The following is a 16367-nucleotide window of genomic DNA, read 5'->3' as shown; positions in this document are numbered from 1 at the left end:
AACATGTTAATTCTTTGCTTAGAAAGGTCCTCCCAAGAGGTTTATAAAGGTTTATATTTACAACAGAGCATTTTATAGGATAGTTTGCTTCAGTATCTAGACTGAATTCCACCTCGCAGAGGCATGAAGCATGTCAAATAAAGTGCCACAGCATGTCAGAGAGTCGACATCAGAGGACAAGCGCAGCATAATTAAAAAAAATTCTTCTCAACTGTTTTATTTCTTGCAAGCAAACAGATTTAATGCTTTAATTGAAGTTATAGTAATAATCATAAAAATTCCCACTTTATCATTAGGGCTAAAGAAAAGATATTAGACGTTTAATTAAACAAAGACAAGACTGCAGAAATTGTTGAGTGTGCTGGCATGTAACTCTTTCTTCTATGCAGCATAAAATTGAAGAGCATCATGTCAAAGTCCCAGAGGCACTAAGGTTGCAGTAATTATCATGGTAACTAAAAACTGTCATAGTCTGTTCAATGCAATTATCATCTGACTACTGTTTTTAGAAGGATTTTACTTGATTATAAATGGAGTTCCATTGTAGCATAAACAAACTCACTGGTAAGTTTTAGAAAACACAGAAAAAAACAGTATAAGTAGCTTGTAAGAACAAGCTATTAGTGTTTCCATTTTAAGGAAATCAAGCATGGCTGAAAAAATGCAGTAAACTGAAAGATTCAAGGTCATCTGAGCTGACCTTCTCCCAGATCTCTTCATCAAACATGACTGAAAAAAGTCCTTGTGGTTGTATTATTGATAAAACATCAGTATTTTAGTAAATAAAATCAAAATCACATAATTTTTACCCTGCCAAATCTTATTTCTCCTGCTACCACCTGCAGTACAGCAAGTGTGGCTCTCACTGCACAGGGATGACATGATGATATGCCAGCAGGTACATATCACTGGATTAGAATAGAAACCCCCCTTTCCCAGTACTTCTTCCTCCTAACTGCAATAAAATACTTGATTCAGTGTACAGAACTGGGGTCTCATCTGAGCACCAATGGATATTACAATTCTGCATTCATTCCAAAGAAAGTCAATCAATATTAGTCTTCAACATGCTGTGCAGAGGAGGAGGGGAGGTTGCAAAATAGCCTGGAATACTTGTTTACCCAGCAAAACCAATAAAACCAAGCTACCTGATTTATTATATTCTAATAATATACATGTGTTAACATTATTGATCCTCACTGCCTAAATATAAAGCTATTAATAAACACACATAATAAGCTGTGATTTATTGCATATGATCTCATGCGTTAATCTAAACAACAAATTGAAAAGCTGAACATTTAATTGAAATTCACTGATGGCACACAGTTTGACATGTTTGATCAGCTAAGTTGCTGAGTCCTCTGCAATTCATCTCAGTCCACATTTTCACTCTGAGTGCTCTCTTTCCTCTCACGCCATCCTCCAGGCCTTGGTTGGTGTTTTCCTTGTGCTCCAGTTTTTAGGATGTTAACTTTTTCATTTCCAAACTTTTAGCCTGGTGTCCTTATCTATGTGCCTGTCTGTGGCCACACAGGTGAGTGTCCCTATGTCCATCTCTCAGAATAAAATTTGCATCTTTCATTTTATGGCAACTGAATGTGATCGTGAAGGGAGGCAAAGGGTGGCCAGAGCAGCACTGGGCCAAGAGAGCATCCAGACACATAACCCCACATCCAGACATTCCCTTCAAAATTTGGGTTTTTCTGTGGATGTCTCTTGAGTCAGTGAAGTTCAAGTTTACTTTCTTCTGTTTAGGGAACTCCTGACTGCACATTTTCCACCCTCCCTTTTCCAAAGGACTCTGACCTTAGCGGGCCAATTTCTAAACTTGGCAACCTTCAGCCACCAGCTCTCACAAACTTTCTCCTAGATCAGCAACACATTCACACACTAGTGATAAATTTGCAGATTTATCTTCACCATGGGCCTGCAGTCCAGCTGCAAAGCACTTAATGTGACCTCAAAGATGCTCGTGGTTCCATGACCTCTGCTTATGTGCTGCTGTTTCTGCAGTTATACCTGGCATATTTACAGAGTTGTGTTTCCCAGAGTCCCTCCCAAAATCCTAACCTGCAACCCGTGCTCCTTCCTTTAAATCCCATACAGGTTGTTATGTCACTCTCAAAGAAACTTCTTCCATTGAGAGATGCTTAGGTGAGCAAGTATCACACATTGAATTACGTGACAAGGAACTTGAAGTCAGTGACAACTGTCACTTAGCAAATGGGATGTGATGTTATAAGAGGAAGATTCACATCAGCTTTTTTTTGAAAGAAGCAGGGAGAAACAGAAGCAGACAAGACAGAAAAAGAGCAGGAGCAGCAGAAAGATGCAATCTAAAGGCCCCAGACAGCTCCCAGAGGACTTTTGGTGCCAACAGATTTGATTCCCAGTCTTTGAGCCCGGACTCACCTTTTCCCTCAGACTAAGGCCTGCTGAACTCTGTTCTCACAGCCATTCAGCAGCTGGAAGCACTGCCAAGTGCAACAACCACCCACAGAGGAGACATGTTATTCTTGCAAGACAAGCACTGATACAGAAAACCTTCCAGAAGCCACTCCACAATTTACTGCTTCTATTGCCTAAAGATAGAGAAAAGCCTGGGTGGGAAGATGAGTCTAATTCATAAGGAATTCTGGAAGATCTAGAATACCACGTGGACAACAGTGCTGTCACATCCCAAGTCTAATATTCATGGAAAATTAGCCTTGGTGATGAGAGAATGAGAGAATCCCAGCAGTACTGGTGTAGGGATACTCTCAGGGTTTTGAGGGAAATGAAACAGCAATTTCACACAGAACCACAGAACAGCTGGGGTTGGAAGTGACCACTGGAGATCACCTAGACCCATCCCCTTGCTAAAGCTGGTCCATCCAGAGCAGTGTGTAGGTGTGTTTTTAACATCTCCAGAGAATGACCCTTCACAACCCCTCTGGGCAGCCCCTTCAAATGCTCTGTCACCCTCAAAGTAAAAAAGTTTGAATTTTCCATGCAACTGTGCTGCTTTTCCACATCCACTTGTCTTTGACCAGCATCATGGAAGCTCTAAAGGTCCTTTGCAGTGAGGGCCTATGGCTTCAACAGAACTCAGGCTGTGGAAGAAACAGCTCTTGTTACAGGTGCTGGACAACCAAAATATCAGCTCTTCGCTTTTCAGAGGTGTCAGATGTATCATCTGCACACCAGGTGTGTGCCTGAGGGCCTGAATGGCCAGAACTAACTGCAAGGCTAAAATTCAGGGTATCTGAATTTGGGTTATGCAGCACCTGGTGAATAACTGTCAGAAAGTGGTCATAAAAATGCAGCAATATTTATAGGGGTCAGATGGCACTCTGAAGGGGCATTCTGGCTGTCTGTATATACGACTCTATTGCATATTTATAAGGCTTGGTTTGAACCACACAGTATGAATTTGAACATTTATTGTTGTAGGCAATAATCATGTGTTGAAATTTAATATGTGTGGTGAAATTACAGCCTCTTCCAAAGTATGTAACATGCCAGACACAAGTCCCCAGATATGGCAATTTCTAGGAATGACAGTAATTTTTTGGAAATTATAGAATCAGAGTAGTTAGAACAGGAAAGGACCCATCACTCTGAGTTCACCCTGTGGCATCACCATGTGCTGGCAATGAGAGAGGTCACAGCTCAGAGCAGACTGCAAGAAAGAGATACTGTATTGTTCAGATATTGTATTGGTGTCTGACCGATCTTCACTAAAAGGTCAAGTACAAGCAAAGGGGGAAAAGAGTATTTGAATATAAATGCATGCATGCTTTTAATAATTGTTGAGGGTTTGGGGGGTTTTTTTGCACTCCAGACACCACTGGAAAGACATCTCTCGGCAAAGCCCTGGAGAGCCTGCAAAATTTGATACTGTTCTAACTTCCCCTGCACAGAGTTACATGGTCACTGATTTTAACATTCAAAAGATAGCAGTCAGCATCCATTACACACCCTTCAAGCTGCATTGGAGATGTGTGACCTAATCCTGGATACACACATGAAAGTCAGAAAGAACAGAGAAAGCCCCAGGGCTCCTCCAAAGCTGAAATTCCTGCATCGCTCAGAAATTCAGGGTTGCATATTTAAGAGGAAAATTGAGCCTTCAACATGGAAGCCTTCCTCCAGCATTACCATAAACTAATTTATTTGGTGGATATCTTCTAAAGAAAGAGGAACTGGAAACTTGACAGCCCCTTGTAGGTACAAAGTCCTCAACTCCAGACAGTAGATCAGACTGGCCATGCTGGGAGAGAAGCCACATTGCAGATGCATGCAGAGCAGGTTCCTTAAAGCAAGATTTCTCTTTGCATGAATATCAGGTTAGAACAGAGAGAGATGAAAAGATGTGTCTAGTTTCTTGCTACTACCTCTACTGTGAGCTGCAGTGTGTGTGTGTTCTGAAACCTTCTAACAGCACAGTGGGAACACATGTCCTGTTTGCAGGAATGAAAGCAGGAGGAATGCCTCAGGAATGTCAGAGACAGAACTGGGCTTCCCAGAAGTCCCATTGCTTCCCTGTTGGATAGGTCCTGTGTGCATCTGGGCCCAAGGCACTGTGTCTGTGACAATCTCAGAACCTCTGAAGCTTGACAAATCAAAAAAACCCGTCAATATTTCTTTCCTTTGAGCCCAAATTGTGATTAGGCAAGTCCAAAGACATTTCATATTACAGTTTCCCTGAAAACTTATTCTTTTCTTACACAGTAAATGAACAAAGTCACCAAGGTCTTCTCTTAAGCACAATATATGAACACAATCACCATGGAAAAATTCTTTCCACTGCTTTCAAGACAGCATCTGTAGTGTTTCAAAGTGTCTAAGCCAGAGTCATGAGAGCTGTTGACTCCACAGGTCCGAGCACAAGGCATTGAGGTGGTTCACAGCTACAGAGGAAAATAACACTTGTTCTGGCAGTTCTATACACAGATCCTTCTGCATCTGGACACTCCTGGAGAACAGTGAAGAAGAAAGAGCCACAGAGTCCATCTCAGAGCCCAACCAGGTGGGCCTTTCATACTAACATCATAACTTTTCTGATGTGTTCCCATATCCCATGGTCCCACAAAGCTGAATCCTTCACACCTGATGAGGACCAGGGTTGCCTTTAAGAGAGACACAGACCTACAACACTCCCTTACAGTCCTATTAGAAAGAAATCTATCCAGCTGAGATGTAAAAATTCTCCCAAGATGAGAATAACATGTTTATGAATGTAGTTCTCTGGAAATAAAACTGCTCCAGAAAGAAGGGAAGCCCTCTACTCTGACTCTGACTTAATCCTATTCCTTTGGACAGGCCAAGAAGGCTTCAGTCCTCAGTTCTGTACAACCCCTCATCGTGCCAGGCTGTTGTTTCTAATTGTTTTTCTCTTCAATCTGTTCAGATTTTACTTTCTGACTGCATCTAATTTAAAGAGTAGTTTGGATTTCATGTAGTGGAAGAGTTTTATTCCTCATTTTCTAAGCTCCTAAAATTTGTAATTTCCTATAGAATAGTCACTTAAGAAATGACTATTGCAGTTTGTCACTAACAAAACTTGCAGAAGTGGAGCAAAAGAATTTAAGATTAGCTCAGTTTTCAAATTGGTTTGTTCATGAGAAGACTCCTTAAATTACTTAATCTTCAAACTGTTAGTGATAAAACAAATGTGCTCTTATCTAATCTGCAACAAATCTTTCCCAAACTGTTACTCTGCCAACCGAGGAACATGATACCCTTTAAAAATTTATAACAACTGCAGCTAATAAAACCAAGGTTTGGAACCACCTCAGTTTATCTTTTCTGGAACAATATGAAGATGTCAGAAAGCTCTTTGCCATATTCAGAAGAAATCTGCAGCAGCACAAGACTCGAGGATTTTCTCCTTGCTTATACAGTACTACTCTAATACATTAGAGATTCAGATTTTTTGAATATTATTGTGATTCTAATTTACAAACTAAGATATACTCTCAGAAATAGTCAGAAAAGCTTCAGAGATAATACTGTAGGTCAAAAATAATAATTTAAACTGAGTAGGTGCCTTTGTACTAAGTTCCACTGCCTTCTAATAAAGCTCTTGTCACCATCTGAGCCACACTCAAACTGTGTGACTTCCCTTAGCTGGGAAAGTCAAGGACTGATATATTTGCAAAAAAAGCTTTGATTAACTCAATGTTTGTGATATCTTTGATGCATCTTTTTATCCCTACCCCTATTCTACCTGTTAATAGCAAAGTATTTTTCTCTATTGATCCACAAAAGCTCTCATTGCCACACTATTAAGGGTCTGCCTTTGATTCCTCCCATTTTGAATACAAACCTTTGTTTTTAACACAATTTCCTTTTTCTGTTAGTCAAGACCCCTCATTAAGTCCACAGTGTGTTTTTCTCCCAAGTACAGCTCATTATCAGCTCCCCATCTACACCTACACACTAAAAATATTTTATGCATGCAAATGGACAAGCAAACTTGATTCTCTGTAAGTACTACCCCAATGGACTATGAGAGATACACTGCAGAAATCCTCGGGTTTGAATCCTGTCTGCACTTTCCTCTGGAACCCGTCGCTTGACTAATTAAATGATGGCCAGATCCATCCAAGTATTCTAAAGCTGAATATAAGTTATGCATTAACTACTAATCCTTTGATTTGGCTCACTGTTTAGAATTAGAGATCCATCCTGCAGCTCAAGAAACTCATAAATAAAGAAATCTATCAGGCTTTGTTGACACATTGAGTAAACACCTGCATGTGAAGTGTCGTGTTCCATCAGAAGGAAATAAAAGTAATTGGTAACCAATTTGTTTCTGCTTTCTTTCATCTGCTTGTTCTTATCTACAGACCTTTTCATAACTTCATTCCCTGACAGCCTCCTAAAACTGGATAAGAAATAAATAAAACATTTAAAAATAAGAGAGCAGGTAAGCTACTAAAGCACTGCTAGTTTAATATGATTCCCCAATGATTATTTTTCAGTTTTACTGTAACTGTATTTAAGAATCTTTTCCATTAACCAAGAGGGTGCTTTAAGTATTACATTAGACTGGACGTGATGGCAGAGCAGCAAAAGTAAACCAGGTACAATAAAATCTTATGAATAAGGAAGAGCTTAAACAAAACCCATAAATAAGTGAAATCCATCTCTGCTCCTCAAAGGGAAGGTAATAATTCTAAGAAACAGAGGACAAAAAAAAAGACTGGAATCAAACTTTGTCCAGTAGGTAATAAATATAACAGACACACAGCACTACAAGTGAATCTGGAAGGGAGCTTTGCAGAGAGAAGAGCTGCTTTCTCACTTAGCAGGAACTACTACAAACTGCTTTAGTAGAATACAGACCCTACAGCAGTCTTTAAAACTGCATTTTCAGAAGGCTCCAAGAGTGTAGAGAACCACGGGCTGAATTCCCTCTGCAATGTTACAGAAGTGCATGTGCATGAATCCTGCCCAACGCTGAGACTCGTGTCACTGCCAGAGCAATGATCTCCCCAGGACACTCACACAGTTATTACTGGCACTATTACACAAAAGCTTGACTTTAAACAATCAGCTCTGGCTTAAAACACCTCCATGTCCCTAGCCTAAAACATCTCTTTTAGTCTACAAGTCCCAGGAGACTCCACCCCGTGTGCAGCGTGTGAATCTGCAGTGTGATATCAGGATAGGATGCGCTGGGAACCACCATTTCCAAGTGCCAACCTCTCTCCTACAGCAACACTTGGACACAGAGGTGATGGTGGAAACAGGCTAGGAAAGGACAGCAATGTCCCCTTAAAAGTATTAAGAGCAAAGTTTCCCTTGGAGCCAAAGGTCCAGCAAACAGAGTTGCTTTAATGGTATTTCCTTCCCCCTCCTTTTACCTCACCAGGGCTCTCTGCCTGCCTGTGTGTGAAGAACATCCTTGGCCCCTGACTGGCACTTGCAACACACAAGGCACAGAAGTGCTCCTAAAAGCCTTCTTTCAGAAATACAGGCACTTGACATATGAAAACTAGATGTAAGCAAGCCAGGAGTTAATCAGGATTTAATGCATCTAAAAGCCAAGATATGGAAGCTGCCCATTAAGGATTTTACTACTGTATTTTTCAAAATTCTCATTAAATGTATGGTTTCACAGGGGATTCAGAATCACATCAGTGTTCAAAAAAAAATCTATTTGATGAATTTATATTAGTGGGGAAGAACAGCTGAATTAATTTGGAAGATAACCCTCTTTCACCTCCTTTGTTCTGTTCTCTGAAGAAAGGTTCAAATGCAAGGTCAATGAAATATTAAGATATCAATTTTATTTCCTATTATACCTCAGCCCAGAGCCTGCTTTAGTAAAAAAACCACTGCCTTGAGATTTACCCAGTATAGAAAGGAAGGCTTTCGCTCTTGCTGGTTCCTCTGTGCTCTCTCTCAGTTTTGCTTCACAGAAGTACATCCCCACATCAGCAGAGGTTGGGTTGGTGATAGTGAGTCGTCTCCCAAAGCTGCTAATGCCACTGGTTATCTTTATTCCATTTCTCTTCCAGGTCACACTTAGTCTCTCAAGAGGTCTGCCAAGAAATACAATACAAGAATACAACAATAAAACATATATATTACAGAATAATCTTCTGTGTGTGCATATATACACACACAGAGAGAATATATTATTAAAGATTATAAAACTTCTTAAAGCCTTCCCCTATTCCCAACGTTCTATTAAGAAATAAATGCATATATAACTTCTACACACCAAGACTACAGACTACTCAAGTGGCATTATGCAAGTACAGCTAATTGATACAGCAATAGAACTTAAGTGCTAATAATTTGATTTCTCTAAGCAAAAGGAGTAAATACTGCTATGGGAATCAGCTGCATGGGAAGTGCTTTCATTATAACTCAATTACCAAAACAATATTAATCATATCAAGAACATCTCTGCCCTCAGAGGGGAAAGTGAATCAGTTGGTCTTATCATCCAAGGACTTCAGCTATTTACTTCCACTGAAATTCAAAGCTATTCAAGGCCAACTAGATGGAAACATAGAGAAATGCTGTGAATTCCATATTACAGTGCATTATGAACAGTTGAGCAATAATCACTGTAAAATGAGAGTGCCTGAAATAAATTACTTCATAGGAGATCCTCACTAATTTATTTACCAGGCAGCATCAACTATTCAACAATATCACCTTTCCTGTTGACAGGCAACACAGCTGAGATGTTATTAACCCTAACCATAACCTTTTCCTTAAGATAATGTCTGCTGATTTAACACCACTGTACTTCTTTTCCTTTCAATGTGAGGAACAGGTGGGAAAGTACCCCTGACCATACCGTCATTTGGCCAGAAAAATCAATAGGTTTAATTCAGTAATGTCACACAAACAAGATTATTCATAAGGTTGCATTGAAGAGCGAGCGTTCTGCTTCAATCTCTAAATTAATAAAAAAATGAAAATAACTTCTCTGTCCTTCTCAGTAAAGGACAGTGTGTTACAACCAGTCCCCTGCAGCCCCGGGGGGTGTTTCCATACCTGGCATTGGCCACACACTCCAGAGTGGCCTCACTACTTCCAGCGACCACGCTGGTGTTGCGAGGGCGGATCACGATGCTGGGAGCCAGGGGCTCAGCGGGGTCTGCGGCACCTGCCCGGGCACAAAGACACCTGGTGAGGGCTCTGGACACCTGTGACAGCGGTAACAAAGGCTGCAAATCTCACTCTTCAGCCTCATCACGGATTTTAATCCCCTCGTTGAAGGGAGAACTCCAGCACGGCTGTTTCAAGGACACGTCTTCAGCTCCATCAGCCTTGGTGCTGTGACCACTGTTCCAGTGCCCAACTAACCCCTGGGGAAAGAATCTTTCTCTAATGTCCAACCTAACCCTGCCCTGACACAGCTCCAGGCCATTCCCTGGGTCCTGTCCCTGGTCCCCACAGAGCAGAGCTCAGTCCTGCCCCTCCTCTGCCCCTGCCCAGGAAGTTGTACCTCAGTCTCCTCTTCCCCAGCTGAACACACCAAGTGCCCTCAGTGTCCTCACACGGCTTCAAACCAAGGCCCCTCCCCATCCTCATTGCCCTCCTTTGGACACTCTAATGGCTTCAGATCTTCCTTATACTGCAGTGGTCAACACTGTACAAACACACAGTTGCAACATACCCAGCCTGGAATCATTCAACACACAGAACTCCCAAGAACTACTCCCAGATGGAGTGCAGGGGCCATTCTCAAAGAGAGAGCAAACAAATTAAGCATCCTAAAGGTTTTCTATTGTTGAGCACTTTTATTTTTATCAAACACTTGCTGACTTATATTTTTAAGACCTTTTCATGTTTTGTTTAATCTTACTCCTTCCATACCATTTCAAAAGAGTCTGCCAATACTCATGTTAGTTCTTTAAAAAGATTTTACACACTGGGGAACAAATATAAAATTAACAAAGCAGCATATCACAGCAACTTCAATCCCTTTTTCTTATCAGGAAAGTAAATAACCCAAATCTGTTACTCTTTTGTGAGGCTTCATACTGTAAATAATTTAGCTTATGCAACAGTCAGCAGACACTTAAAAAATGGTAAAAAGGCAGCTTGTAAATTTTCTCTGTGTACATTTAGTAAGTGAATTAAAATACCCATGTATTCATAGGTACTTTGCTTCAAGCAACTCATTTGGGAAAGAAAAATTAGCTATTTTTTAGCTTGAATAATAGAGTAATAAAATTTTCTAAAGATACAGAGACCAATAAACAAATTACAGAGAAAAGTAATGAAAACAAAACCAAACTGATGGAAAAGTAAGCCACTTCATCAAATGTTTTCTGCAAAGGAAGCTAGTCCATGCCCATTAAGCAGAATGGGAAACTGGGAAATGCAAAGTACAAACCCTGAATGTTTAAGATAACTCCCTAAAGAACAGATAATGGACAGAAGATTCTTTGCTTGGATCATACCCAGCATGCCAAAAGCCATTTCACATAGGATTTCATTTGTTGGAGAGACAAAGCCTTTGGTAATGGGGCTCAAATGTTCACCAGGTTAGCAGATTTCTGAATGACAAATCTTTCACCTTTTGATGTTTTTCTAATTGACAGCAGACAGTGTAGTATGGGAGATGGAAGTGTGGAGTGTAATTTTAAAATTTTAAGAATATCACCCACACTTCTGAATAAATTCAAGCATTCAAGAATAGTACTTCAGAAACTATAAGTGCATATTTATTTCTTCCCATAAATATGCTCTGTCAACCTGACACAGATCTATATGCAACTCCCATGGGATCTCAAAAATCAAGCTGTTAGTAGATTTTACGTCTACTCCTCAACAATCCTGGAAATATGATAGAAAATCTATTTTCTAAGATTCCCATGGTGGTCTTATAGGCATTCATGGCAGAAATTTTCCAGAGAGTAATCTGAAAAAAACCCCAGAAAATAAGAGTTGATCAGATTAGTAGCTTTTTACTGATGAGAAGGAATAACCTCAGCATCACTGTTCACTGCTACGTCTGCCCAAGATGAAGGTTTATAACAGTAAGTGCTAAAAGATCAACAAACAAGTTACTAATTTGGCAGTAATCATTTCTTATCTCCACCTGGAAAAGAAGAAAACCACTTGTTTGACTAATCAGCTCCCCTGAAGAAGGTCTCCAGCCCAGAAAAACCAGCCCAAGAGGAGAATCCAGCTTTGTTGTAACCTCCATCAGCACACACGAGTGGCCCTGCGTGCAGTCAGATAAGCAAGGAAACAGAAGTGCACATTCCTCCCCCTGAAACCAGGAAAATGTAAGATTTCCTTGACTTTCTTACTGGCTGTGACGAGAATCAAAACGAAGTATGTGTTTGTTTTCATTTTGTCTCATCCCTGAAATGTATCTATTAAAAGCAGGCTGCTGAGTGAACTCATACTGATGTGATACAGAGGGCTCATCAAAATGGCCAGAACTTGGAAACCCAGGAATATACATACAAAGGTAGCTATAGACATAACAAGCAGACAGAGAAAACAACAACATTTCCAAGTGTTATCTAAACAGTATGTAGACAGTGTAAACATTCCTATTTGTTATTCAAAGATAGTTTAAATTTCCCTCTGCAGCACTAAGAAACTCATAACTCGCCCTGGTCCAAATCCTGCCCTGGCCCCATCCCTGCCCTGATTTGGCAGGGATGTTCCCAGGGCTCCTTTTGCAGGGGCCAGTTTGGAGCTTTGTTTTGTGGCTAACTGAAGTATCAAAGGAGGAACTCAGTTTTACTTTAGAGTAAAAATCTCAGTAGGGCTGTAACTTGGCACCTGTGTGTCCATCTCACCCTTTCAGAACTATGTGCTTTTGTAAGAAATGCACAGTTTCAGAGTAGCCAGGATCCTGAGGGAGATAAGGAGCAACACTGTTGCTTTTGTTTCTATGATACACCTCGGCACATCGGGCTGGGAAAGGTAGAGAGCTACTGTAAACAATCAGACAGTGAACAACTACCCAGACTTTCCAGGTTTCTCATCCTACCTGTCAATAAAGCCACTCCATCCTTCTCCTACGTCCTAATGCACTGCACAGAAGTGATTCTACTTGACTGATGCTACACTAAAATCCAATGCAGAACGTCATTGTTAGTAAATAGACATTTTCTGTGAAAATCCTTTGCAGGAAAAGATTGAATTTTTTTTTTCTTCTCTTCACTGTTCCTTTTTTACTTCATCAGACTTTTTGTTGTCTGAGCTTTCTAGGTCTTGGCCGTTTCCTTCTGGCTTTTCATCACCTCTCTCTCCTCCTCCTGCCCTCCCTCAAGCAGCTGCTCTGTACTCATCACTGACCATTTCCCCTCCCTGCCATCCCATGGTCCCCTATAGATGTCTCACACTGCTTAAGAACTGCTCAACTTCCAATGCATCTTTTTTTTTTTTTTTTTAATGACCAAGAGCAATACAAATGCACACAGAAACAGTTCACAGCGAGCTGAATTCCTTAATTGGGCAACACCATTCCCAGACATATTCTATCTTTTTGGAAAAAAGAGGTCTTCTTTCCTTTCTATCTGCTTTCTGAACCCCTCCTCTCAGCTAAAAAAGCAAAGTAACATTCAGGACCAATTCCAACCAGTCTTTGAGAAAAGACTATGGTAACACCAAAAGGCTTGGACACAGGAGTAGAGGGAGTTTGTCCTCCAGTTCTTCAGTGGTTCCCAACCAAGATATGAAGGTAAATTACAGCCCAAGATATGAAGGTAAATTGTCACTGATATAACGTTTTCCATATTAGACTTTTTTTCTTAAAAAAAGAGCCAAAAAAGGGGAAAAATGAGACAAAATAACAGAAAATAGAAAGAAGATCTGGCATTTTTCTCTCCCTCTAAACATAAACTCCTCTCCAGACTGTGGAATTCACAAATCTGGCATTTCCACACAAAGAAGATATAAAGTGAGGAAAGAGAGAAAAAGAAAGAGTGAACAACTCTTGCATGGTCTATTTGTTTTCATCACCTGTGGCTGTGTGTGGCTGCACATCACTGACCCCAGAGCTCTCTGAACCTCCCTCCTCCTGTCCAAGTGCTTTATGACACTGATTTTTTTAAATACTGATGAGCTGTAGAATTCTAATCTGTTATTTAAATACCATAATTATGTACACTGCCCTATCATCTCTGGAAAGACAGTGGTTTTATCTCTGTACATATATTGCCATGTAAGGTACAGGGAATTTTAAATATTGTAATTGACAGTTTATAAACATCACAGACTTCATCAAAGCCACTTGGGTGCTTAATTTTCCCCAACAGAACTGAAATCTCACTCAGGCCATATGACAGAAGACACAATAGGTTCTATCCCCTTCAGAAATGTATAAACATTAGGTTTTTTCCCAGATTTTACATTATGGCAAAGTTTATCTGTATCTGTATTTTCAGTGCAGAATATTAAATACATTACTTCAATGGATGCTCAAATTCATCTGACAGAGATAGGGGGTAAACCAGCCTCAATAAAAAGTGAGAGAAAGTGTTTATCTCTTGAAAAGAAGTAATAGTTTGGGTTTGGACTTGAACAAAACGGTAAGTTTTATTTTTGAGGCTTATAGGTCCCAAACCTCTGAAGACCCTTAATCCGAAGAAGGTGACCATGAGCAGGAGGAGGGAGGATTCCTAAATAATCACCCAGATCACCCTTGTTTCCCTAGTGTAGGGTAGAGCCTGCAATGTGAGGCTGAGAGCTCGTTATCCCTGCCCTTAGTTAAAGTTACTACTGCAGTTGCTTCCCAGTGTCCAGTTTCCAGTGAAGAAAGGATCCCACAGGAATCAGTGTCCAAACATGAATTTACCTACTTGTATTATGAAATTTGTCTATGCAAGAAAAACACTTTGGAGAAGAGATCACCTACCCTCAAGCTAATGGAGAAATTAGAATACTTTAACAGAACTCTGAAACCATTTATAAGTTTTCCTGGGAGGAAAAGTTTAGAAAACCTTTACAAGAAACTTCCTACAGACTTTGAGGTTTGCACAGTGTGTAGAAATGCCTCTGCAATTATTATGCAGGATACATACAAACCTTCATGTTGCCAAATTATGGACACCTATATTAGAAAAAAAGCAGGATAGGAGATAAGAGTTCAATACAAACAGCAAAAATATTACATGTAGCGCAACATTATGGCATCAAGAATGTGCAATCTCTACCTAACAGAATATGAGAAAAGAGGAGAAATGACAATCACACAATATCTCAAGATTGCTTGAGGGAGGAAAAAAAAAAAGACCTTACAAACTACCTAATGGAATACATTCAGTGTTTCCAGGTCCTACCTGCAGATGGTTTGAATCATCAACCCCTAATGGATTAATGCCCTTTTCCCTTCCCAGTACAAGATACGCAACAGGAATTGGATCCTGATCAATAACAGATTAATTTCCCTTCCCCTTTGGAGCAAAAGATGCACGACAGGAATTGGAGCCTGATCAACAGAAAAGCAAATGCTGACAACCACCTGCGGGCACCAGAGAGAAGCATTATGCAAATAATGGAAAAAAAGTGTGTTCTCAATCATAAACCTCTATCCCAAAACGTGCCTGCTTGTTCCCTGCTTATTAGAGTGATACAATAAAAGAGCATTAAGATAATCAAAGTTACAATTTCAGTTTTCCACTTTGATTCTAGCAAGGACTATTTATTTTCAAGAAAAGGGAAATAAAATGCTGCTGTGCACTGCAGAGGGCTCTGCTCAGATTTCTAAATGTAGAGGAAAATAACAGAGACTTTCCTGAGAGGATTTTTGGTCACATTTGTTTAGTTTGATGAGGAGTATAAAAACCTCCAAATGGAGTTTCTTTGAGTCAAAGTTATGTATTTATAAAATAATTAGCAAATTAATGGTAAAGAATTGGTATGAAGCACAATGACTTTTCAGTACCCAAGGACGTTTTAAAACTCCTTAAACAATTAAGTATTAACATAATTCATTTACCTTTTGAGAAACCAGACTGTAGACTTGAAAAAGTAAATAAGCAACAACACAAAAACTTGTGGATCAAATTGATAGGGAAAACAGCCCAATTGTTTGAATTATCACAGCAAGTGAATTCTTATACATACAGCCCTCGTTTTGAACCAGACATCATGACATATGAATAAAACACCAGACATGAGAAAGGTTTACAAAACACAATACAAGCAAAAGGAGTGAATGATCTAGGTCAGTTATATTTACTGACTTAATACACTCTTGTCAGTGTGACTAAGCTTTGTCCACATCAGAACAAACACATGATGCATTTCTACTGCAAGGAAATTTAAAAATAAAAAAAAAATAAAAGGGAAAAAAAAAGGGAGAATAAAATAATAAACACCAGAACAATGTACAGGAAGCACATCACAAATTAAATACCCAGCGTATAAGGAGGGATATGGTAAAGAAGCAATTACAAAACATTTCACCAACAACTGTTTATGCTTGGCACAAATTCATCTTGCCTGAAATTCTGCACTCCGCCATTTTCTATCCACCCCTCCTGGGCCTGTGTGAGGGTCTGTATAAGCTACAGCAGAAGTTCTGATGCATTTAACTTTGAAATATAAAGTTACCCCCAGAAATTATCCCACAAAAGTGTGTGATTGAGCCAGTCCATCTTGCACTTCTGCAAGCACTGAACTTCAGGAACTTGCTTTGGACAAGGGCCTGGAGGGACAGGACAAGGGGGAATGGCTTCCCACTGACAGAGGCAAGGGTTAGATGGGATATTGGGAAGAAATTCTTCCCTTTGAGGGTGGGGAGGACCTGGAACAGGATGCCCAGAGAAGCTGTGGCTGCCCCATCCCTGGAAGTGTCCAAGGCCAGGTTGGACAGGGCTTGGAGCAACCTGGGCTAGTGGGAGGTGTCACTGCCCATAGCAGGGGGACAGAATTTGGTT

The 16367-nt window shown here is 40.1% G+C and overlaps 1 protein-coding gene across 3 annotated transcripts in view; it reads right to left on the bottom strand.

Moving 5' to 3' along the window:
- SDK1 (sidekick cell adhesion molecule 1) overlaps positions 1 to 16367 on the bottom strand; it is a 391574-nt gene that overhangs the window by 142566 nt on the left and 232641 nt on the right. For all 3 annotated transcript variants that reach the window (XM_027656578.1, XM_027656580.1, XM_027656579.1), the window contains exons 7-8: positions 9508 to 9619; positions 8347 to 8537 (exon numbers count right to left, since the gene is read on the bottom strand). In XM_027656578.1, the coding sequence (XP_027512379.1) occupies positions 8347 to 8537; positions 9508 to 9619 (303 nt within the window). The remainder of the gene's footprint in view (positions 1 to 8346; positions 8538 to 9507; positions 9620 to 16367) is intronic.

This window comes from Corapipo altera, unplaced genomic scaffold (assembly GCF_003945725.1).
Source record: "Corapipo altera isolate COAL_440 unplaced genomic scaffold, ASM394572v1 104, whole genome shotgun sequence".
NCBI classification, from domain to species: Eukaryota; Metazoa; Chordata; class Aves; order Passeriformes; family Pipridae; genus Corapipo; species Corapipo altera.
Note: the sequence above shows the minus strand (reverse complement) of the source record. Positions and strands in the feature narration are given on the sequence as shown.